We start from the raw sequence: 26,269 nt of genomic DNA on the forward strand, positions 1-26,269 counted from the left end.
CCAACTCAAAAAAAAAAAAAGAGCCTTCAGCAGTCTCCATGGTCTAGAAGCTGGAAGACAAGGCCAGCGGTCAAGTTGGGGGCAGAGGATATTGCACAAAATGGCGGATGGGAGGTTTTGGACCTCAAGGTTTTGGCCACTAAGATCTCTTGTTGGTCTTTTTACTGAGAATCTCAGGGGTGTCTCTGAGCATGACACAGAGAAATTATTAGAACTAGAAGTTGGCATAGAGAAATTATTAGGTCTGAAGTTCTCAAATGGTATACCGGGTCCTTTGTGATGAGGAGAGGATGGATAAGAAGACACAGTACGTGGTGCTCAGTTTTGAATTTTTATTTATTTGGAGACTATGGAGAGAGAAAAGAGGATGCCCTATGATGAGAAGAAGAGGATTAAAGGAATTGTAACATTTTTTGAAAGAGAAGGGGGAAATTGAGGTAATAGCTCAACTTTTCTACAAGAGGGAACCAGGCAATTGTTTTCCATTTTAGCTAAGAAAAGGTCAGGGGAAAATCAGAGCATGAAGAGTTGCAGATAGTCATAACAAGGGATTTGAGGAATACAAGCATGGCTTAATGAAGAGAACTTGCTGGAAATGTGGTTCTGTTGTACGGTGGAGGCATCTTGACTGTATTCCGTCAGAGATAGAAAGTTGGATCATATATCCCCCAAATCCATGCTAAGGCTGTAAATCCATCTCCTCCTGCAGGAAGGAGAGGGGTTTCCAAGCCTTGACTCCTTCTTAGAAGAAACCTCTCACCCAGAGAGCTGGCTTGGTGCAATAAGCCTGAATATCTACAGAAAAGATTATGGGTAAAGAGGGGAAAAAGCAGCCTGTTTATGATGGGGAAGAGTAGCAAAGACTGAAAAGCAAAGTCCATTGTTCTATTTTGTTTTGGGGTTATTTGCTGGGTTGTTTGAAGCGCCAGGTCTGGCTCTAGTACAAGTCTGAGCCTCCAGCAAGGTGGCTTCAGGGGAGACTGCTTGTTGCAATTACCCTCCAACCACAGCTAAATCATAAAACCCGAGACTTTTCTGATGTGAAATGTGTAGGCTTTAAAAATCAGTGTCAATATCAATTGCTGTTGCCAACAAAATATGTGATTCTCGTCATGGCAGAAAACTCCCCTAGAATGAACGCTGGTGAGGACACACATAGAGACTTCGGGACGTCCAGCTTGAACACCATGCAGGGGTTGCAGAGGGGCTGGTTTTCCAAAGGACAGAAAACAAATAGGGCTAAAATCAAGGGGGAGAAAATTCTCAGGGAACTGACTTGGCAGGGCCTTTATGTGCAAAGCAGATCTCCTTACGGACTCCTGTAAGATAGCATTGGTTCCCTCACCCTGAATGAAAGTCTCTGTATGACCTTTCCTGGCCACCGTATTTAAATTTACCTTTCCCACCCCTGCCCCTTTGTCTCCTTAATTTTTCTCCATCATGTAAGGCACTGTATGTTTTACTTATTTATTGTCTTCCCCATTAGAATGTAAGAAACACGAAGGCTAGAAATTATTTTTGTCCGTTTTCATCTCTGTAAATAGCCCAGTGATTGGCATATATGCTAGATGCAAAACATTTGCTCAATGAATGAATGTGTGGATAAAAAGTCCCCACAATAGCCTCTTGTGGCAAGGACTGTCATCATTGCTTTACAGATGAGAAGATGAGAGCACAGAGAGACTTGGGTATCCTGCTTCAGACCAGTGTTTCTCAAATATCAACACACAATGGAATCATCCTGAGATCTTGTTAAAATGCAGATTCTGACTCAGCAACTCTGAGTGGAGCCTCAGATTCTGCATTTCTCTGTTTTTAATTTCTAGGGGATGCTAGCGCTGATGGACATCTACACTTTCAGATGAAATGATGGTGTGAAGTCCTGCAGGTGCTTACATTGTAGTGATTAAGGTGAACGCCAACCTAATCACTTGCGAAATTAACCTGGCTGTCCTCTGACTTTTCTGTGCCTCCATTCCCTCACCAAGTTATTAGGAAGAGTAAATAAAATTGTCCTGGCAAATGGTCCTACAGTTTCCTTTTTGCATGTGAGTGTGCCCACTTTCCATTTCTGGTTTCTGTACCAGGGTTATATTGGTCTTTTAGAAAGAGCTGTTCATCTTTTTTTTTTTTTTTTGAGTTGGAGTCTCACCCCATTGCCTAGGTTAGAGTGCAGTGGCACACTCACGGCAACCCCAGTATCAACCTGCTGGGCTCCCATGATCCTTCTGCCTCGGCCTTCCAAGTAGCCGGAACTACAGGTGCGTGCTACCGTGCCAGGCTAATTTTTGATTTATTGTAGAGATGAGGTCTCGCTAAATTGCCCCGTTTGGTCTTGAACACACGGGCTCAGGCAATCCACTCACCTCGGCCTCCCAAAGTCCTGGGATTACAGGCTGAGCTATTGAGCCCGGCCTGTTCATCTTTTTTCTACTTTCAGGAATGGCTTATAAAACACAGAGATTCTCTGTTCCTTGAAAGCTTGGTAGAACTTCCTATATAACTACCTGGGTCTGATGCTTTTTTATGGTATAGATCTTTGCCTACTTTTACATTTTTAAAAAAGGCAATTAGTCTAGTTGGACTTTTTTTTTTAATCTCATGCATATCTTATTAGGATTTTATATTTATGTGAGTGAAATTGTGAAAAAGTCGTATAATTTAAAAATCTTCCTCAAACAAGTATGGTTGTTTTTTGAAAAGTCATCTCTAGTGTTGCTTGGCATTGTCACTTTTTATTTCTTAATCAAGTTTGTTGTAAGTTTGTCTATTTTTTTTGGACAAAAAAACTCCAGCTTTTGATTTCACTGACGTGGAATACTTTTGTTATTGTTTTTTCTATTTCATGACTTCTTTGTTTTTAATAATACCTTCGTTTTAGTTTCTTAGAATTGAGTTTATTTTATTGTTCCTCGTCTAGCTTTTCTGTTGTCAAAATAAGGTCACTTATTTTTCATCTTTCCTGTTTTTCTACATGTAAGGGGTGACATTTTCCTCTGTGTAGGTTTTGTCTAAATCCTGTTGGTTTTTATATAAAAAATTTTTGTTGCTTTTCATTTCTGATTTGCTCATCCCTTCAACTTTGATTTCTTCTTTTCTAAAAAGTTTTTAAAAGTGTTTAAAAATCCCCAAGTGGATATGTTTTTGGTTGTTTGTTTGACTAACCTCTAGTTTTTAGCTTCCAAGTTTATTGCATTGTAGTCACTGACTGTGGTTTATATTGCTTTGCCTCTTAAAATTCTATTGAGATTTGTTTTTGTGGTGTAATACGAGGACAATCTGTGAAGGTTCACATGCTCGAAAAGATCACGCATTCCCTTATTTAAGTGTTGGATCTCTGCTAATCACTCCATAGACATTTGCTTCTCCAATCCTCACAATGTGAGGTAGGTACTACTATCACCTCATTTGTAGATGAGGAAAATAAGCTTGGGGAGTTTAGATAACTTCCTCAAGGTTACCATAGTTGTAAGCAAGGGAGCACTCATGAAACTCAGACCTTCTGATTTAATTCTGTCTTGGGCTCTCTTTCTCTCTCTGTATAAGAGATCACAATTGCTAGTTGCATTATTAAAATGCTCATTAATTTATGCCATTTGTGTGACGATTTTTAAAGGAAAAATATTCCATTTTCTTGCAATGACTGTAGTGTGTCAATCTCTTCTTGTATTTCTATAATATCTTGCTTTCTATATTTATAGCTGTGTTGTTGGTTACATTAAAATTCATTTATGTTACAAATTTCTCAGTGGACTGAATCTTTAACACTCTGAAATATCTTTTTTGTCTTGTTTAATGTTTGTAGGGCTTTTAGTTAGATCCTGGTTGCTGTTAATAATGCTATTCTTTCTTGTTTGGGGTTGACATTTGCCTTTTTTTTAATGTCTTCCATTCTGGGTAATTTTAAAGCTGTGTCTCTTATAAGTTACTGTGCTTGGATTTTTAAAATTCCAATCTGAGAGTCTCTGTCTTTAACCAGGGCATTTAATCCATTCACAGTTATTTCAATTATTGATATGTTTAAATTTATCCCTGCCATATTATTGTATCTATCTATCTATATCCATTTTTTTTTCTTCTTGATCTATTTAGATTGTTTTAAATTTTCTTAGATTTTACATTCTTCTTCTTTAGTGGTTTGGATGTTCTACGTTGTTTTTATTCTTTTAAGCTGCCCTTAACATTTTTACATATGTAAACATTTTTATTTTACCAAAGCCTTGGGCTAATTGGTACATAAGATCTTCCCCCTAAGCAAGACAAGAATCTTGGCTTGCTTTCATTTTCATCTCTCTTGCCTTCTAACTCTTGTATTGTGATCATCTGGGATTTTCACTCCAGATTGTTATTAAAAAAGGAATAATAAGTTTAACTGGCATTTTTGTTCGTTTGCATTACATTTGGAAAATCCAAGTTTCTAACCTACTATTTTATTATTTTGTATTCATTCTACCAAACAGCTCATATACTGAGGTTTTATTTGAGTGATCAAAATCTTAAATTTACAACTCTCTAGTTTATTCTATTTTATGGAAACACTATCTTTTTGCATCACTCTGAAGACATCAATCTTACTTATTCTAAGGTCTTCTGTTTGCCTTGCTACTGTAGCCTCTAATATTAGTTATCCTTTTGATTGCACTTGGTGCCTTGATGCTCCTCAGTTGGTGGGTGATTTTGATGGTCTACTCCTCATCTGTCTGTCCCATTGACTGAGCCTGCCACTGGTGACCACAGAGTGGGCAGAGCTCCCAGGAGGGGTGTGGGATCAGCACAGTGGGAAGCATGCAAGCTCTGGAGCCAGACAGATCCAGTAACAAACCCAATTCTATAAGGTTGGGCAAATCTTTGAGTCTTGGTTCCTTAACTTGGGATAGCGACCTTATTTCGCAGTGGTGCTGTGAGGATTAGATTTGACAGCACATGAAAGCTTTGAGACAGCAATAAATGGCATTCATTTTGGTGGGGGAGGGGGTCACTTATTCAGGAGAAATTTCTTCATTCTTTAGCCTTTGATTATATCAATGAATTTGATGGTACCAACACCACTCTTTATTAAGCAGTTCCCCAGATCAACTCGGGGAAAACAAAGTGATTCTCCACTTATGTCTGATTTTAAGCTTCTTAAATGATATATGAGGTACATCTTTTCCTCATAGGGCTATGAGCAACTTTTATAAACTAATTGAAGTTCACACATCAACTGACTCATTTTGGCAGAAATTACCACATCACGGATAGTCCTTTCTAATGTGCATGCATTGGGAGATTTTATAATTTTCTAAAATATAAATCCGGCACCAACTTAGAATATTCTAATAGATATTCGTATCCATATCATATTGATTGCAATATCCTAATGGTGCCCTATGGCAAAGGTACTGATGTGTCTCCTTAGAAAATTATCCTTCATCCTCACCCTAGTTTACATCCTGGAAATCAGGTCGGCTTTTTAGAATCTCTGCCTAATAGCAAGAGCAAAGCAAGTCAGAGAGGTCAATGTTTTCAGGTGGTTTTGCAGCAAGAATAAAGAATGGTGTGACATTCATTTCTTGCCTCTTCTAGATTGATGCTAGAGTTCTTCAGACCCAGTCCTTCATCCTGGAATAAAGTCCCAGCCCTTCGCTTTCTATCAACTACCATTTAGGACTTTTTTTCCTTCTTATATATAATAAGAGCTAAACCCCAAAGCCTTCTCCTTCAGTGTGAGAAAGCTGCTCACAGAGACAGGTATTTAGTTTCATCATACGAAGTTTGAGGTCTGGGAAAAACCTCCCAAATCTTCCCTTGAACCTGCATACACTGTGAGGAAACTTAACTTTGCAACAAACACCATGACATTCAAATGGCCTTCCTTTCATAAGCCATATAGCTGTGACAGATGTATCATCTTGGCGCTCTCAGCCCCATGCTCAGGGGCCTTATTAAATGTCTCATCTCTGCAGAAGAACTGCAACAAAGTGAAGTGGTTAAATGTTTCAGGTCAGTTCCAATCAAGCAGAACTGTGAGAGAAGATATACTCTCACCTCAAACAGAAGCCTTCTCTAAGGAGCAAGAGGCCATAAACTGCCTCCTATGGGCTATCTGGTTCATCCTGTTTTACTTGCTGGAAATCAGGTCAGTTCTTTAGAATTATTGCCCAATAGTAAGGACAGAGTAAATGAGAGAGGTCAATAGTCCCTGCCCCTGCAGTGGCCTAAGGATCGTTTGCTGACAATGTCCATGACCTGTAGTTAGACACCTTCTAGTAGCAGGGGGCTGGGGCTTCTCCAGTTCTAAGTCAGCAGAAATGAGGATGCAGGTCCACAGTGTGGACCACAGTGATTAATGCAGTAACTGTCACAGGAAATGACCATGGTTTAGTTCTCTCTGTCATATTGCCAAGATATGTATCTGTTGTATATCCTGAGGAAGGCACACTGAGCACTCACCTTTGCCAATGTGTATAAAAGCTCAGTAGAGAGAATGGAGAATTAGGCGTGGCTCCAACCATGGCAGACACTGCTCCCATCATACACTCACATGGCAACTATTCCCTCTATCTGGAATGTTCTCCTCTTCACCTGTTCTCCTGGTGAACTCCTGCACATCCTCTAAGCCTTTGTAGTATCCTTGGGCCTAGGCATGACTCTGTTACTGCATTTATTACATGGTATTACAAGGGCATTTTATGTATCTGTCTCCTCCAAGACAGTGAACTTCTGGGGCAGATGTGGGACTTATTCCTTTTCTCAGAGCCCGGCACATAGTAGGTGCTTGCCCAGCCAGTGTTTGCAGAACAAGTCAAGAATGATTTATTATTGGTTTATTTTAGGTGGACTAGAAAGGTCTGCCATTCTTCACCTCTCTCTCTTATTTTCACAGTCATTCCAACCTGGCTTCCTGGTGGACATTATGTCCACAGTGACCTGTCCGCGTTGTGTGTGTGTGTGTGTGTGTGTGTGTGTGTGTGTGTGTGTGTGCGCGCGCGCGTACGCTATAAGAAGTCAGTGTGTCCCCACAGGAGTTCACACAACCCCAGTGGGTGGGAAGATGGAAATTGGTAGTCTTTCCTTAGGCCACCGTCAAGGCTCTGTTTCTAAATAAAATATAAACAGAATGAAGGCACTCAGGGCATTTACTATAGGGAAAGGAGATTATGAACCGAGGCTGGGAATATGGAGTGGCTACACTTCACTAGGTTCCCCATAAAAACTCCTCCTATATAAGCAAGGCATGTCTCCACTCACAGACAGCTGGACCCCAGAAATTCTTTGGGCAAGCCCAAAAGACTCTGGTGAAACACAGAGGCAGGTTAGTTTTGCCCAGGGACCCCAGAGGCTGCCCTAGTGATTTCTAAATAAATTCTGAACCAACGGCTGAGAAACTGTGCCAGACCCAGGGCCTAGGACCTACCAGGCTGGTAAGCCCAGCCCCAACATTCTACATGGGTGATGACCACAGGCAATATGGATGCTAAGGGCACTGTTAAAGGGAGAGAAACAATCTGAGGGTTCTACGAGGAGAGGGGAGGGATGACAGATGGGCCCACCTTCTATGCCTGTAATCTGCTTTTGGCTTACCATGCTTTTGGCTTACCATGCCAGCTGGTGACCAGCTGCTCAGTAGCCTGTTGGTGGGTGGGGAAAGGTGGTGGCTGAGAGTGTGGAGGGGAGGGAATGCCACCAGGTCAAAGGGTCACCTCTCAGTGCAATAAAGAGAATAAGTGCTGGTTTTGCCTAATAGGAGTGAGTTTTGACTTGAACCAGACCACATGAATCCCCAGAATGAAAGTCCTGCTCCATTCAAAAGCCCAGAAGGTCAAAGTGGCTACTGTCAGGAGCTCTGAGTCACACCTACCCTCTAATGAGCTAGGGAGGGGCTGAGCCCCAGGAGGCCTTTGCTCCCAGATCCGAGCTTTTTTTTTTTTGAGTTGGATCTCACCTTGTCACCCAGACTGGAGTGCAGTAGCTGCTCCCCACCACCGCAGCTGGACCTGCTGGGCTCCGGTGATCCTTCCGCCTCAGCCTTCCAAGTAGCCGGAACTCAAGCACGAGCTACCACGCCCGGCTCATTTTGATTTTATTGTAGAGATGAGGTCTCGCCAAGTTGCCCAGGCGGGTCTCGAACCCGTGGGTGGGCTCAGGCAATCCACTCACCTCAGCCTCCCAAAGGCGCGGGATTACAGACTGAGCCACCGAGCCGGGCTTCACATCTGAGCTTTAAGGAGGAGGGTGAGGATCTGGTACTCCTGCCTCTTCACTACAGCGCACCATGCATCTGCTTTTATATTTCTAGTCCCTTTGCCCTCCTGGTCTCCAGGTGATTGTTCGTAAGAGCACCAGAGAGCTTTACTATTTGCTTAGTGAGATTTGCCAGAAAATTCACTTTTCCTTACTATGAAAATGCCCTAGGCTTTTGACTGTACGCTGGTTTATACACCCTAGGGAATTCTGTTACAGACTTTATGGAAATGCTAAATATAGTTTTGAAACTCCAAAGCGTTTGCTTCTGAGAACTCCAAGAATAGAATGCAGCCAGCTCACATCACAGGGGTGCTCAAGGGTCACTCAGCTAGATAGGCAATTCTACAAGTCTTTAGGAAAATCACTTTTTTTTTCCTAGTCAGGATCTCACTCTGTTGCTCAGGCTAGATGGAGGGCAGTGGCACCATCATGACTCACTGCAGTCTCCAACTCCTGGGCTCAAATGATTCTCCCTTCTCAGCTTTTCAAGTAACTAGGACTACAGGCGCATGCCACCACACCCAGCTAATTTTTTGTAGAGTTGAGGTCTTACTATGTTGCCTAAACTGGTCTCGAACTCCTGGGCTCAAGCAATCCTCCCACCTCGATCTCTTGAAATGCTGCGATTACTGGTGTGAGCCACTGCTCCCGACCCAGGAAAACCACTTCTAATGCTTTCCATGCAAGCCAGCTATTTATAATTGTGCCCCAAAATCCTTCCCAGTGGCTCTTCCTTGACCTAATGATTAGTCAAGAGCAAAAGGGGTGCACTTGGCTTTGAGATTCCTTCAGAGTCTGTGTGACTTAACTTTCCTATTTTGGTCAATAAATAATTTTGCCTATGAAGAAAAAATGTCTCTCCAACACTGTAGATGGTCATGTAAACCACTAACTCCTAGAAAGCATGTTCTGTGAGAAGAACAGTCCTAGATGTTGGGAAAGAGGTGGCATGGCTAATATGGTTAATAATATTTAAGAGGGCAGACAGGAGCATGAATGACTTGTTAATCTCATGCTAAGTCCATGGTACACTGTGGGTACAGAACACTGGGGCTTTTCTCTTGCCAGGTCATCAGAGCCCACAGACAAGGGTAAGCCATGAAGCATGGATGGAACATTATGAGCAATGTCAATGGCTGAGCAGGCATCTCAGGAGGGCTGGCCTATCCTACATTCAACACTCACATGGTGCCCACAGTACCCAAGAGGACAGCAATGCTAGAAACGATTATCACCATCCCACAATATTTTCTGAGCTTCCACTCTATGGTTATATCCTCTTCAACTCTGGGTTCAGTTGTGTCACACACTACGGGCCCTGATGCCCTGATTTTCAAGTTCTCTATGTAAAGACTGTCTCTTTGGCTGAATGTCCCTCACATGCCCACATAAAGTATAATGCTTTCATGACTCTCTCATCACGGACTCCCTGTGCAGTGACCTTCCTGAATTCTGTGTCCCAGTCCTTCCAGGAGTTCACCAGGAGGCACCAACCTTACATGTTGTCACCCAAGAGCCTGAGACCACAAGTAGCTCCAAGAGCACTCTGATACGAGGTCACAAGTTAGATGTGTTCAATCACTGCCCAGTAGTCAAAAATCAAACTGCTGAGCAAAAGGATTCTGTCAGGATTTATATTGATACAAGACTTTCTCAAATTCACACAGAAAGAACAAACAATTCTGTTTCATACTGTGGATTTATTCTTTCAGTCCACATATGCCTACTGAGCATATATCATATGCCAAGGTCCTGGAGATACAGCAGTGAGCAGACAGACAGAAATCACTGTCTTCATATTGTAGGGGGCAGGCAAGACACAGGTAAATTGGTCAAATAAGAACATATAGAGATGTCAGCTGCTGATGAGAGTGATGGCGAAATGTGAACCAGAAAGGGGGTTGAGGCATGCTGGGGCAGAGGCTGGCCAGGGAGGGTCTCAGTGAGGTGACATTTGAGCAAGCACCTGAAAGAGGTGAGGTGGCAGGTCCTGTGAGTGGCTAAAGGAAGGGTGTTCCAGGCAGAGGAAAGATGAAGCACAAAATTCTGGAGATGGGAGAGTGACTGGTGTGCACTAGGGCTAGCCAGGAGCGGGTATGGCTGGAGCAGGAAGAGAGGGAAAAAGGAGGAGGAGATAAGGTCAGAGAGCAACAGGCTAAAAACTGGGAGTCCAGCAGCAGAGCTGCTGGAGAAATCTGGGAAGGAGATACACAAACAAACAAAACAAGCCAGTGGAAGGTTTGAGCAGAGGAGTGACGTGACCTGACTTACATTTTGGAAGAATTGCTTTGCTGCAAGAACAGACCGTCGTGGGGGCAGGAAAGCAGCAGGTACCTCTGTGCAGGGGCAGGTGCAATAACCCAAGTGGCAGATGATGGTGTCATGGACCAGGGAGCTAGTAAGTGGAGGTGGTAAAGAAAGTGGTAATACCATTCTGGATTTGTTGTGGAGGTGGAGGTATTAGGTTTGCTGATGGATTGTATGTGGTATGTGGGGAAAGAGAGGCGTCAAGGATGTCCTCAGGTGTCTGACCTGAGCAAATGAAGGACGGAGTCACCGTTGGCTGAGATAGGTGGGGTTGTGGGAAAAGCGGGTTTGGGATGGTACTGTCAGGAGTGCAGTCCTGTAGAAGACTGAAATACCCGTTAGGCAAGCGAATAGAGATGGCCTGAAGATAGTTGGCTGTCAAAGTCTGGAATTCCTGGAAGAAGTCTGGGCTGGAGAGAAACATTTGGTGTCATCAGCCCAGACTGGATTTAAAGCCATGAGATCCAGTACCACATGTTCTCACTCATAAGCGGACCCTGAACATTTACCCTAATACTATAAGAAAGGGATTGGCAGTAGTGGGCTACTGCCAGGGTGGGGGGTGGGGGATACACAACATTAGTAAGGATACCTGATCTCAAACCAGGCAAAGTGGGGACCAAAGAGAGGCCCAAACTTTACCTGGACAATGACCACTTATATACCTAATCCTGAATTGTACCCCACATCTTTAAAATACAATAAAATAAATAAGAAAAAAAAGTCATGAGATCTTGGAGATTGGCTGTATAATAAAGGAGGCCCCAGATATTCTAGGAGTCAAGGAGATGAGAAGACGCAGCAAAAAAGGTGAAACCAGGAGAAGGTGATGTCCTGGGAGCAAAGGAAAATGTTTCAAGGAGGTGGCAGCAACAATCACATACCAGTTGGCAAGCTTCTCTTGAGACAAAATCATCAACAGTGGTCTCAGGTTCAGGTGAAGTTGCATATTCTGCATATAAACTTGAGTTTCAAGTGATACTTATGTCTTACAGGCAATCCTTCATCCTCAGGCATCAGTGGCCCTCTGAGAATTTGGATGAATGCTGTGAATTTTCTCCTCAGCAAAATGCATTCATTGACACATACAAGACTGCAGAAAGTCGCCAAGGGTTCCAAGAGCCAGTAAATGCCATCCTAGGAGATGGGTTTATAACCAGTTCTTCCCCAACCCTGAGGAGGTCATCTTATGGCATTATTCAAGTTGTCTCGATTTAGAAATTTAGAAATTCAGGTGTTACAGGTCCCCTGGCTTCTCCAGATACATTTCCAAAGGGTAGAATGAATTAAATTTTCTGGGACCTCAGGGTGCACATCTGGGTTGGTTGGAATACAAAATTCAAATGGATTGGCTCAAGGCTGAACACAAGAGTGAAACAAATGGAGGACTCACCACCATTTCCTGGACGTGAAACATCTCTGCACCACCAGACGAGAGGAGATTGGGGAAAGAGATACTGACAGATGACCCAGGAAGGGTGCTTGGGCCAGTGTTGTAGACCTGTGGGTGCAGTACAGACATAGCAGATTTCAGTGGAAAATAACAGATCTTCATCTGATGTCATGCAACATACTCTAAGATTCTCTGAAATCACACATGGAAACTCTAGGGTTTGGATCTAGAAAGGTCATGACTTGAAGTAAAGCAAAATATTGAATGATGGGGAATTTCAATGAAATGGAAATCCTAATATGTATTCTAAAATTCCGAACTTTCAAATTACCTTATTCCATTTAGCATTTGTCTTCTTCTTACCAAAAACTATGTTTATTTTTATACACCTGAAATTTACTCACAGACTATTACACTTAGTAGGAACTCAGATACATAATCTAGTCCTGTGGTTCTCAAACTTTAGTATAGTATCAGAATAATACAAGGGACTTGCTAAAACACAAATTGTTGGGGAGGGGTTGAGTGAGGGGTATCATGCTCAGAGTTTCTGACGCAGTAGGTCTTGGGTAGGGCTGGAGGATTTGCAATTCTTTTTTTTTTTTTTTGAGTTGGAGTCTCACTGTGTCGCCCAGACTGGAGTGCAGTGGCCGCTCCCGGCCACCGCAGCCTCGACCTGCTGGGCTCCGGCAATCCTTCTGCCTCAGCCTTCCAAGTAGCTGAAATTACAGGTGCGTGCTACCATGCCAGGCTAATTTTTTTATTTTACTGTAGAGATGAGGTCTCGCTGCCCAGGCGGGTCTCAAACCCGCAGGCTCAGGAAATTCACTCACCTCAGTCTCCCAAAGGCGTGGGATTACAGGCTGAGCCACTGGCCCGGCTTGTTTTTTTTTTTTTTTTTTTAATTAAAAATTTTTTTTGTAGAGATGGAGGTCTCACTATGTGGCCCAGACTGGTGTCAAATCCTAGCCTCAAGCAATCCTCCCATCTCAGCTTCCCAAAGTGTTGGGATTACAGGCATGAGTCACCATGCCCAGTCCTTTGGATCTGCTATTCTAACAAGTCTCCAGGAGATGTGGATGCTGCTGGCCCAGGAACCTCCCCTTGAGAACCAGTGAGCTGGTCCAACCTCTTTCTTTGACAGTTTGAGATAACTGAGATCCTTACGTTGGGTCATCCCCAAACCAAGTGATCTAATCTATGTTCAGAAAGGCTCTTCTTGCTACACAAGCTAGTAGATTTGGTTTCTGGGTGATTCATAGCTCATCTCTTGCTAATATGGTTTGATGACATCTGTGCACCTCTCCTCTGTCCCAGCATTTGGTTCTGTAAAACTTTACCCCTCCTATCTTCCCTACCATCCTCTTCATTATATGCCTCCAAAAGTCAATCGTTTCCTAAGAAATGAGGAAAAAGGTGGCAGCCACAAAGAGACCAGTAAGAGCTAAGAGCCAGAACAAAGGCTGAACATGAAACTCAAGGAAGAAACGGAATATGAAGTGGAATAAAAAAGATGGGCAGATGTATAAAGATAGCAAATAGATTAGTAGTTTCCTAGGGCTGGAGGGTAGGAAGAATAGGAAGCATGAGAGAACTCCTAATATGTCCATTTCCTGATCTGCGGAGTCTGTGAATGTTATGTCACATAGCAAGGGGGAATTAAAGTTGCTAATCTTAGCTAAGATTATCTAGGTAGGCACATTGTAATCATAAGGCCCTCAAACAGGGGAGAGAGAGGCAGAGGAGTCAGAATCAGAAAGGTAGCATCCTAAGAAAGGGTAGACTGACTATGGAAGGTAGCATCCTAAGAAAGGTTAGACTGACTATGGACTGACTTTTGAAGATGGTAGGGGGCCATGAGTCAAAGAATTTAGCATCCTGTCAAAGCTGGAAAATGCAAGACATGAATTCTCCTCTGGAGTCTCTAGCAAGGAATTTGGTTCTGCTGAAACCTTGATTTTAGACCAATGAGACCCATGTTGGACTTCTGTTCTCCAAAACTTTATGATAATAAATGTGTGCTTCTTTAAGCCACCGATTTTGTAGTAATTTGTTGTAACAGCAATGGAAAATTAATATAGGAAGTTACTGCTAATGGGTATAAAATTTTATTTTGGGGAAGTGTCCTAAAATTAGATTATGGTGATAGTTCCACACAATTCTGTAAACATAATAAAATAATTGAGTTTTATACTTTAAGCAAATGAACTTTAAGGTATGCAATAATATCTCAATAAGGACGTTGCTTTTTTCAAGATGAGCAAAATATATACAATTTGTATTTGTCAATTTAAAAATGAATTTTAAAAAAGAGATGGGTAGGAGAGAGGGAAAAATGAAATGCTGCTTGGTGGCCTGGAAACTAGAGAGAGAATTCAGGGACTCAAGGTATCTCCAAAATTGAGGTCAGAAGAGCAGAGCCAAAAAAAAAAGGACCAGAAACTTAACCAGGTCTTTATGTATGACAGGACATTCGAGGATCTAGCTCTAGCCAGCTATTCTTTAGAAAACCATATCTTTGCTTTTTTTTGAGTCAGAGTCTCACTTTGTGGCCTAGGCTGGAGAGCAGTGGCAAGCTCACGGCCACCACAGCCTTGATCTGCTGGGCTCAGGCAATCCTTCCACATCAGCCTTCCATGTAGCTGGAACCACAGGCACGTGCCACCATGCCCAGCAAATTTTTCTTGATTTATTGTAGAGATAAGGTCTCGCCATGTTGCCCAGGCTGGTCTCAAACCCCTGGGTTAAGGCAATCCTCTCAAGAGATTATAGGCGTGAATCAATAGTTTCTTCCACTTCAAGGAATACATAGATTAAAAATGATAGAAGTAGATGAGTGGTGGTTACCAACTCCTGATTGTAAAAAGAACAAAATTCACCAAAACAACTCTAAGACACAAGAAAGGAAGGAGTATTTGACCACAACTGAAATAATTAATTAGAAAAGAAACATGAGAGCATGGAATTGAGAAGAAACCTCCTGACATGTCTAGGAATTCCCAATTCAAGCATGACTGGCGGTGAGCACCAAAGATAAGGATTCGGATTTTCAGTCTCACTCATCAGAACCAGGAAAACAGGAGAGCTTATATTATCATATTTATTTTTAACAAATGTCTTCACATTGGCTTCTCTGCAAATGTTAACGTGTAACATCTGCATTACTTTTCCCCATTGTTTTTCTGGGAGAAAATGCTTTGAATCTTGATGCCCAAAAGACCTATCAATGATCAACAAAGTATTGTCTCCTAAAAAACTGTGATGGGCCAGGCTCAGTGGCCCAGTCTGTAATCCCAGCACTTCGGCCGAGGTGAGCGGATTGCCTGAGTCCGTGCGTTCGAGACCGCCTGGGCAACTTGGTGAGACCTCATCTCTACGATAAATCAAAAATCAGCCGGGCGTGGTAGCGCGTGCCTGTAGTTCCGGTTACTTGGAAGACTGAGGTGGAAGGATCGCCTGAACCCAGCAGGTTGTCGCTGGGGTGGCCGTGAGTGTGCCACTGCACTCCAGCCTGGGTGACAGAGTGAGATTCCAACTCAAACAAAACAAAACAAAACAAAAAAAACTGTGATGAAATATAGACAAGTGGGCTCACGAAGAGTATTTCTGCCTTTCTCCTGTCCGTAAGTGCAATGGAGTATTTAAACAATTATGTAGCTTGTTGAATAATGAATTTGAAAAGTCACAGAAAAAATCCATTCATATGGAAAGTCTTGTGATCTTCTTCAGGAATGATGCTGCCGGAACAGGGAAATATGGAAGGATCTTTTCCATACTCCTGGTCCCTCCTCCCCCACTATTTGTACTCCCTGGCCATTGTCACCACCAATCTGGTCAGTGACCTTTCTGCAGGATGACCATGATAATGACAATTATGCCAATAAATGAGTCGTCAGATAATTCCCAAGGAAAAGGTGGACTTTGCCACACAGAACAATCTCCTTCTCTTCAGTGGCATACACTATCAATCTTCTAGACCCAGTTAACTCTTTCAATCTGGATTGAATGCTGTGTGCTCCCTCAGGCAATGGGTCAGGGAAGAGTTTACCTAAGGGGCAGGCCAATCACTCATTCCCTAGGCCCGGGGTTCTCTGTTCTGGCTCCTATTTCAGGTCAGATGTGAAGACAGCTATTTGCCTGAATACCAAACTTTAAGCTCCCTGCAAAAACACCTTCAGGGAAACAATTGGAAGGATAAATTGTAACTGCATACCCTTGGATTTTTCTTTCCCTTTTTTTTTTAAGTGGGTGATAAAAGTATTCAGTATCTTTCATTTAACTGCTATTCTCTTGCCTTCATTCAGCACTCATACCCTCTTCATTCCATGGTCTGTGTTATTTGAACCCTTCTAAATAATTTTCTTGACCATATCTCTCACTGAAAGACACCTCAAAAACAAAAGGAGTAGGAAAGAGTAAAACAACCAAAATGAAATAAATCCATCTGGTCTTTATCTGTCTCCTACCCAATTACAAAAATCAAAGGCAAAAAACAAACAAACTCTGAGAAGTAATTCAGAAACACAGAGGAGCTATTCACAGCGATCACTCTATGGTCTCAAAAGCAAGCTCTCATCCCATCTCTCCCTTTCTCCCCAGTAAATCAAGAGCAAGGTATGACAACTGGGGCTTGGCTGGCCGGGAGGCACATCCTCTCCAGGCTGGGGACATGTGTTACCTATCATGATTTTGGAGGTCTGTTGCTGGGAGAACACTCTGGAGAGAGGAAGGTCATTGTTTACCAGAACTCACAAATGTTTTACTGCTGCATTCTCTGGACTTTCATCCTGTCATTATTTGTCATCTCCTAAGTCCACCCAGGAGAGGACACAGGTGAAGAAAAAAATACTGACTTAGCCATGGCAGTGAGTGCCAGAGTGGAACGCATCCTCTTCATGAAGAAGGGTATAAGGCGCAAGGAAAGGCTCTGGGAACTGTGACATGTGGATTTTGGTGCCATGTGCAAGTTGGGTCCATCTCCGCATCCTTCACTTCATCCACACAGCAGGGTGCTGGGACACGTGGGATCCTAGCCCCAGCCCAACCTCTCCCAGCTCATCCTTTCTCACTTGGGCCTACCCTCCCAATCTGTCAATTTCCTGTGCTTGTCAGTTGAGGGATATGAACTGGACGATGCTCAGGTCCCTCTAGCTTTACATTCAAAGATTCACAGGGTGAAAGCACGGCCCTGAGAACTCATACTTCAAAACAGGGGTCAGCAGACTACAGCCCAAGGCCAAATCTGGCCCATTGCCTGCTGCCCTACTGACCGTGAGCTGAGAATGGGTTTATGTCTTTAAATGCTTAGGGAAAAAAAATCAGAAGAAGAGTAACATTTCATGACATGTGGAAACTACATGATATTCAAATTTTAGTGTCCATAACTAATTAAAGTTTTGTTTCTGAATTGTCTAAGGTTGCCTTTACACTACAGTAGCCTAGTTGACTAGTTGCCACAGATCATATGGCCTGCAAAGCCTAAAATATTTACCCTGTGGCCCTTTTCAGAAAAAATCTGTCAACTCCCAGTTAAGAGAAGGCACAGTATCCTTCACGATGTCCATAGTCTGTACTGAGTGGACCTGGGAGAACCATGCCTATGTGCCTGGGGCGAGCCAGCCCTGGCTCAGTGTGGGAGCAGCATAGTTCTTCCCATGGGGGGTTTGCACATGCCCACACTGCTTTGGTCTTGTAAAACTGAACCTCTGAAAGGTTGTTCCCCAGTGGGAGGAGTGGGCTTCTGGCTGAGTTGGCATGAAAACCCCAGGAGGAAAGGACACAGTAGCTCCTCGGGGGCATTCTGCCCAGAAGGTGGAGAATGATGGAGAACTAAAAGGGGTCCTTATGGGACCACTTGGGCTGGGACCTTGGCCTAGGCCTCAACCATGTAGGGGCCTTCTTGGGAAAGCTTATATTCTGCACAGGCAGCAATCCTCCCAAGTCTTGAAGAGCAGAGGGGCCTGCATGGCAGAGGACCAGACAGAGAAGGGATTCATTCTGCGTGTGGTTACAGATAACACAAACACATAACACACACCCCACCAGCCAACCAGGCTGGGAAGGGCTTCTCCTCAGAAAAGCCTGGCCCTTTTATCGTCTTTCAGTAGGAGAGCTGTCCCATGGGCCCTTCCATTGGACCCCATTGACAGAGGTGTTCTCCAGGGGTGGATACCTGAAGGGTGACGTTGATGGGCTGAAAGTGACACTCCAGGTCATCCATCTGAATGAAGTTGGATGCATCCACAGACTCTCCATACACGAAGGAGGTTGGAGAGATTATTCTGAAAGAAGAAAGCATGAATCCATCATCCTAACCCGCAGTCAAGCACCTAGGGTTATGCTGTGTCTTCCAACCAATTCTTCCCTTCTAGGACTGTTACTTCTCTCTCCTATGAATGGACATGGCCAGACGATGCTTTCAAAACAGACATTTCTAGCAATGTCTCTCATCTTAGGTCACATCCATTACTACATCTAGAGATATGTGGTGGGATTACATTTCTCAAATGAGAAGAAAGGCTATGGTAGCTTTGAGTTTTAAAAACTGGATTATTAAAGTATAAATTTCCTTTTTTGTTATTTGAAAAATATTTTATGAGTTGAAGGTCATTATAAGCTTTTAAAAAATAAATGTAAGTGAATTATATGTTTGACATCCTAACCCCACTCTATGACACATTCATTTAAAACACTTAATGTGTCAGACTGCTGAGATGACTAGAAATTAGGTATTTGAAAGTAGAGTCAGTTCAAAGACATCCTCTTCCCTCAGCTTCCAAAGAGGCTACATAAGAAGTGATAAGAATTCAAGCTCAGTTTGTAATGTTGACTGTGTGAACAATTCCCTGAAAGGAGACAGAGCTCAGACTGATACTCCCAGATGAGTACAGAATTCTAGATGCTAGAAGCCACTTACTTACCTAAACACAACGATGTAAGACTTTGGGGACCAATGCTGAATGGACAGCAACTCATCTATTTTCAATTTAAATGCATTATTTTAGTAACTTTGGGAGATCCCAGCATTATCGAATGGCAAAAGCTATTTTACGTTTCTGGAAAAATCAGAGGTCGACTCCTTTGTTTAATGGAGGGCTTCAGCAGGAGCTGTTAACACTTCACAGCAAAGTCTCCCAAGGCCTGACCACAAGATCAAGTGTGTGTGGAGGGTGTTTTCTCTTTGTCTCCAAGGACAGGGCTTAGTTCTGGGTATATTCTCACCGTGCCTCTGATGAGACAAGTAAATAAACTAAATGGTTAAAAATAGAGCTGTGAACAGAGGCAAAAATATGCTAATTTGCAAAGATATTCCACCAGTGCCTCATGTCTACAAAACATGATAAAAAATGCCAAGAGCCCAAGAGCAGAAATGCCCAAGGACTCGCCTGCTGGCTCCCGGCAGAGCATGAGTGAGTGCAGGAATGGCTCCTCCTGCCAGGGGTCAGTGTTCCAACTTCCAGGCAAGGCTGGAACCCAGAAGCACTTGAAAACTGAAAAATGAGAAACCATGAACCTCCGGAAAGTTCAGTTTGCATCTGGGTCGTGAGTTCAAAGGGTTCTCATTTGATCTAAACTAATTGTGCAAATGTTTTTTCCACTATCAAAGAGGTATGTGCTCTGCTTTCTGAAGCTGGAAGCAGGAACTGAGTTCTCATTTTTCTAGGCCTGGGCTTTGGCTGAAAACCGACCCGGGTTGTTTTGGGTCCTCACAGACCGCAGGACCACAGCCTTGCTTTCCAACAATGCCAGCAGCACTGAGTGGCCGTGGACTTTACCTGGACCGATAGTGTGGCCATCGCGACAGTTCCTTGCCCATTCCAGACCATCACAGACACCAGGCAGAGCCGCCTCTGGCTCTGCAGGAGGAATTAACAAAATGAGCAAAGCCAGTGTGGACTGTGAAACTAATCAGAAAGGCGGCCCGCCCGTGAGCCAGGGCTGTGGACACATCTGGCGGTAACCTCTGACCCAGCAGCTTCTGGCTGAGATTTTAATTCTAGGAACCACACTGACTGCCACCATAATGGCATTCTACAGGAGTGGAGGGTGGGTGGGAATATATGCATGGAAAGGTGTGTAGAATGTTCAAAGAAATTATGGGGTTTGAACTTGTCATCAAACTTCTTGTGCTATGCTATCTACCACATGGGTGGGTGGCTAGGACAGAGGAGAAAACAAGGAGGGAGAGAGTGTGAGTCACTGCAGCTAAAGCTTCTGCCTGCTTTTCAACGCTGGGAGGAATGGGGGTGGAAGAGGCCCTGGTTCCTGCAAACACAAGAAAAGCACTGCGCTCCACTGGAGGGCACTCCTGGGTTGTGGCAACCCAGGACCGGGCTACTCACCCAGTGATGGAAGTGTCCACCTCGTGCATGAGTGGCACTGTCAGCATGAGGCTGTTGTCATGCAGGGCTTCCGTGCGTTCCACGTTGCCACTGTACAAGGAGAGGACAAGGAATGAGCACTGGCCAGCGCCAGCCACCTGCCTGTGGGCTTGCTTTGCTCTGTCTAAGAGCTGAACCTCTACATTCTCCAAAGGTGGATGGCACCTCATTGTCCTGGGTTCTATTTCTGGTCCCTGTACAGAGTCACAGAGGGTACTCTGTTGTCTTAGTTGTGTTCCACACAAAGATGTGAGGGCAAGTAGCTTAGGAGGTGACCCCAGGGGACGCCAGTGGGGAGTATGGGGACAGGGGAGGAAAAGAGGGCAATTAAGGCATGCTATCCTGGAGATACCAGGGCTCAGTCTCACAGGTGGACTCTGGGAGGTAGTGTCTGTCTTCCCAGCTGAGGATGTGGGGAGCTGGGCCTTTATCCACTGACTCTTGAGAGCTGCTGCTGCTGCTGGGTTGCGGGGGAGGGTGGCATGAATTCCCTGGCACCTGCCCTGTCACACAGGTGAGTGGGCTCTGGCCAAAGAATACATCCATAGTGTGGCAGGTGCTGGAAGCTGTCCAATGGATTTATGGGAAAGGTGAGTTATGGTGAGGGGCTATGGGTGAGACATTTGCTACATGTGCTACTTTTTTATTTTTATTTAAATTTTTTTTTTGTAGAGATGAGGTCTTGCTATGTTGCCCAGGTTGGTCCCAAATTCCTGGCCTCAATTGATGCTCCTATCTCGTCCTTCCAAAGTGCTAGGATTAGAGGTGTGAGCCACTGCACCCGGCCAGTGTGCTACTTCTACAAGTGTTTGTTCCATGAATAATGCAACAGTGAAGTTAAGGAACTGTGGCCACTAAGGGGGTTGCTGGACCTCAGTGGCTATGTTTCCCCATGGAGGGATCACCAGCATCCAGGGACAGCCAAGCCCAGGAAAGAGGCCCTGGCCAACTGCATCAGTATAAACATCACAGATGCTCTCACTATAGACTCTGGCTAGCATGTCCATGTCAGGTATTCCCCTTGGGGTGAGAAGCATGGAATGGAGATCCCTATGAAGTCCTTTTGGGAAGGTGAACACACGAGGGCTGATGACGTTGAATGGCTACTGTGTGCCAGGCACCATGCTAGGCATATCTGAGCATGATCTCACCGGCCTCAGAGTAACTCCAGAGGGAGAGGGATTACCCACCTTTGACAGGGGAGGAATAGCTCAGCTTAGGTTAGGTAACTTGCCCAGGACCCCACTGCAAACCAGACAGAGCTAAGATTCCAATCAGCTCTGTGGGACCAGGGCTCTTTCCACTGCAATTCCAGCTCTTGATACCAGATTGGGGGTGGAGGGGGAGGGGAAAAAGGAGAAGGAAAAAAGAAGGAACAGGAAGAGGAGAAGGAAGGAGAGAAAAGATCTCATTTCCCTTGTCTATTTTATTAAACTTCAAATATACATTGTGATGACTATTCTAGGGAAGCGACTGCCTTGGGAAAGGGCATGGCTGTTGGGTGCTTGCTCCTGAACCCGGTACTCATGGTTGGTTCCACCACATGGGGTGAATGGGGATCCAGCCAAGAGCCAAGTTCACCCTCAGGGTGAACATAAGAGTTGCCCAGACCTGCTGAGGTTTGGGCTCGGTTTGTCCTGACCAGTCCCCACCACACTGTTCCCTGAACATCTGGGTTCCCATCTGCTCTGTGCCCTCCCTTTGTCCCTTCCAAGCCCTGGCCCCTGCCTTCCTCTCCCACCCAGCAAGTGCTGAATGGCAACAGTACTTAAATAGCCCTCACATCCCTCCCGCGCTCTCCTATTGTTCTGAAACAATGGTGCTCTGTGCCATTTGACCCCACAGGGCCAGAGTCACTGCCCTGGCTCCTCATCTGTCTTCCGTACATGGGGTGACATCAGTCCCTCAGGGGCAGCCAGTTTGCAGAAGCAGCAGGATCAGGTACCCACAACAGCCTAACCTCCTGGCCCTTCCATTCCCAAGGGGGAGATACAAGCCTCAGGATCACTGCTGTGGGCACCATCTTGGCCCACTCCTTCTCCACCCCACATCCTGCCAGGTCTAGCCCTGCCATTTGTCCATCGCTGTAGCCACTGGTGGCTCATACCCGACAGTCTCATCTGTCATCAGGTGACTGCTCCAGAATGAGCTAAGTTGAAAAGTTGAGATAAAGAAGCCAAACATCAAAAGATTCCCGATCACTCCGCAAGCTCATGAGCTGGGATGCTTTCCAGCGGTCTGCAAAGCCTGGCTGATGCTGCTGAGAGAGGGCCCTTGGGAAACTGCTTAGTCTCAGTTTTATGTCCTCCTAAATCTACAAGTAGGCAAGAGACCTTCAAAGGGTGGTGACGGAAGAAAGGAACGACTGATATTTTAACTGCGGCTTTCAAGATAAGGAGCTTTGAGGATCTTTCTGTCACAGAAGGGAGTCAAGTGTTGGGGTGCCCTTTGGGGCAGTTAAGATCATGTTTTCATCAACGCCTGAAAAGAAGCCAGTGCCTGAAATATTCTGTTGAAGTTTAAAAGATAATGCAGTCTCCTTAACCTTAGAAATTCTTAGATTACTGGAGCTCAAATACGAGACTTCCCTTGATGCTATGATGCAATGTTAAGGTCTACTAGGGTTGTTCTTGAATTTACTAGGTTATTGGCATAGTCCTGTAGCCCAGCTCTTAGCACTGTAACTGGTGAACAGTAGGTACATAATTATTGTTTACTGAGAGAAAATGTGCCCAGCACAAAGTAAGAGATTATAAGTTGTGGTTCTCAGCCTTGGCTGCTCATGAGAGCCATGCCAGGGCCCATGGCTCACCCCAGACCAACTAGGTCAGCATCTCTGGTGGGTAGACCAGGCACCCATAGTTTTGCAAGTTCCCCAGGTGATTCCAACGTGCATCCGAAACCAAAGAGCCGCTGGTGTGAAGACATGTTATACTAGCAGATGAATCTCGATCTATGCTGCTGGATTCCTGCCCTCTCTGGCTCCTCTGATTAGCCCTGAATGAGGCTGGGAGGCAGGTAGTTTCTTCCTGACAAGGGAAATCTCTTCCATGTCGCTGTCTTTCTAGGGATATTGACTGCCCCAGGCATGGAAGGACCAAGAGAGCACCAGCAATGGTGAGTTTTCTGTGGCTCCCAAAAACAGCCAGAGAATGAGAATTTTCAGGTTTGGGGGGCAACTGCCTCCCATTTTACATACAACAGTCTCGTGCCCTTGGCCAAGCTGCTGCACTGTGCCTCTCCCCTCTGCAAACACTTGCAGTGGCTCCTCACTCCATCAGAATGTAGTTCAGACTTGTTGAGGCTACTTTGTCCCCCACAGTTCAGCTCCTCTTTCATTCCCATCTCCTACTGCCCTTGTGGGCTCCCATCCTTCTTCTAGAAGCCTCATGGACCCCCAATTCACTCCAATGCCCACCACTTACATGGGTGTAACAGAGCATGTTGCACCACGGACACTCTCACTGCTGTGCCTTTATTGCTTCAGACTGAAAATAGACTCCTCTGTTTACATGCCACCACCCCAGGGAAGCCCTTCTGAATTTGAGCAATGGGAATGAAGTCTCCCCTCTCCACGTGTTGCACAGATTTCTATTAGATCAGTCATGTTTTATGTGAATGCTAATTACGTGATCTTGAAAATAATGCTAACAGAAAATAACCACGTCTTGTGGATCAGCTAAAAAAAAAAGTGGTTACAAAGATATTAGTGAGATAATTGGCATAACCAGAACATGGGTTACATATTAGATAACAGTTTTGTCACAATGTTAAATTTCCTGAATTTGATAACTATATTGTAGTTACTTAAGAGAATAGCCTTGTTCTTGGGAATGCATGCTGAAGTATTTATGGTTCAAGGGGCATGATTTCTGCAACTTACTTTCAGATGATTATGAAAAAATTATATACAGAAAGAGCATGATAAAACAGGTGAGGCAAAATGTTCACATTGGGTGAAGCTGGGTCAAGGGTATATAGGAATTCCTTGTACTATTCTTGCAGCATTTCTGTTAAGTTGAAAATCACTTCCAAATAAATTAAATAAAAAGGTTGAGTTGGGTGTCCAATCGCCACCCCAATCAAAGCATGTGTCTCCCTACTCACCCACCTAAATGCCTCTCCCTCCATCTGAGCTGTCAGCTAAGCACTACCTAAATGTTGTTTCAAGTTATGTGTGGATTCCGGCTTGAGAAGGCATCTCATAACACCGCAGAGACCCTCTCAGGTACCCACAGGCTACACTGGAGAGGGGCAAGCTTATACTCACGGAGACAGGCGCTGCCACCACACTGTCCCTCTCCTTCTCTGTCCACTTGGCTCCCAGGACAAGCCCTCTTTTGAGGAGCATCTCTTTGGGCCTCTCCCAACAGGCCAGGCCCTCAGGTTGCAGGTGCCCTCCTCTTGCCCCATCATGGGAGGCAGCAGCACATCCATGAGAAGCAGCAGATGCTACTTGACAACCCACAGAGGACCTGTGTCTGATTGGGAAACATACGACCAAACAGGAAGGCAACAACCAACTCTGGACTGGAGCCTCACCTCTCTGGATCTGTCTCTTTTCAACTGTAGAATTTTTACTTCCAATGCCTGATGTCCAGTCCCTCCCAGTTCAGTCTGAAGTGGCAGCTACATAAGCAGCAGCAGACAAGTAGTCCTAGACAACCACATTCCAGGGAGATCCAATTCCACTGTGCCGTTGGGGGCTTTATCACTGAGTAGTCATTTTTTCCTCCTTAGCTCCTGAGGAGCTTCAAAGTATCACCAGAACATGGCTTTTCCTGGTCCCATAAATCTCTTCTCTTTGAAAAAATTGTTTAAGCCCCCCTTACCTCTGAGCAGTAACAATGAAGCTGAGAACTTCCTCCTCCCCAGACAGGTGGCTTGTGTCAAAGATCACACTGAATTCATACTAGGGAAAAAGGAAGCGGTGTTTGGCATCAGCAGACATTCCAAACTTAAACCCAGTTTGCTAAAATCTTCTGCAGTTTACAGCCTCTGGAAGCTCATTTGCATGACACACTTCACTTTTTATGTGTATTTTTCTGACTATCAGGCTAGACGCATAGCTTTAACAGCAAGACCAAGCCTGAAGCACACTGCCCAGAGCTGGCATGCTGCTCCCGTTCTGCCCTGAGGTCTCTTTAGGAAGTGACAGATTCGCAGGCTTCAACCAAGACTTTCTCAGTCTCAGTTGCATATCATCTCCCCAATTTTTGCCACATCTGCAAATCATATTACCTGTGATATTTGCTTTGTATTTTCATTGCCTCATTCTTTTCGTTTAAAGATTATTTTAAAAGGACAATTTAGGGTTGGGCATGGTGGCTCACACCTGCAATCCCAAAACTTTGGGAAGCCGAGGTGGGAGGACTGCTTGAGCCCAGGACTTGTAACACTCAAAATAATCTCATGAATCACCTAACATCATCTTAGTGCACCACCACCCGTGGTGAGTGTCCTGTAATTTAGGGAACACCGCTCTAAGCAAACGCTATTCACATATATCTGTCAGACATGTGTAGGAATGTGGAAGGAGCCCTAGGGGTTATAGAACCAGGCTCTACCATGTGACCTTGGCCAAGACACTTAATCTCTTTGCATTTCAATAAAAAGAGAAGGTTGGACAAAGTGGTTCTTAGGAGCCTATGACAGTTAATATCTAAATATTTGGGTTTTATTATGGCAAATTCTAGGCAAAGGTCTGATTTTTGCAACACTGGATTCTACTGATCTGAATGCTATGTGAAAGCAACGGACACTGAACCATGACACTGGACCATCATCTGTCATGGACATGGACATCCCTTGCTAGGCAGAAATTTGTTGCAGGGGTCATGTCTGCTTATAGCGAGAGTGGGGCATGGAGAGGCAGACAAGGCAGGGACAGGGCTGGGGGGCATGAGGGAAGGGAGTGTCAGGGTCTACGCCCATGGAGAGTCAGAACTGAGAGGAGATCTGA

At 44.5% G+C, this 26,269-nt stretch overlaps 1 protein-coding gene across 1 annotated transcript in view; it reads right to left on the reverse strand.

Annotated features, from left to right (window-relative positions):
• Positions 1-26,269, reverse strand: part of LOC103256188 (integrin alpha-9-like) — a 199,028-nt gene that overhangs the window by 53,131 nt on the left and 119,628 nt on the right. The window contains exons 8-11 of the mRNA XM_021710451.1: positions 25,140-25,219; positions 20,269-20,358; positions 18,099-18,207; positions 11,927-12,034 (exon numbers count right to left, since the gene is read on the reverse strand). Coding sequence (XP_021566126.1) covers positions 11,927-12,034; positions 18,099-18,207; positions 20,269-20,358; positions 25,140-25,219 — 387 coding nt within the window. The remainder of the gene's footprint in view (positions 1-11,926; positions 12,035-18,098; positions 18,208-20,268; positions 20,359-25,139; positions 25,220-26,269) is intronic.

This window comes from Carlito syrichta, unplaced genomic scaffold, assembly GCF_000164805.1.
Source record: "Carlito syrichta isolate Samal-C Ts95f unplaced genomic scaffold, Tarsius_syrichta-2.0.1 Scaffold289019, whole genome shotgun sequence".
In the NCBI taxonomy this organism is placed as follows: Eukaryota; Metazoa; Chordata; class Mammalia; order Primates; family Tarsiidae; genus Carlito; species Carlito syrichta.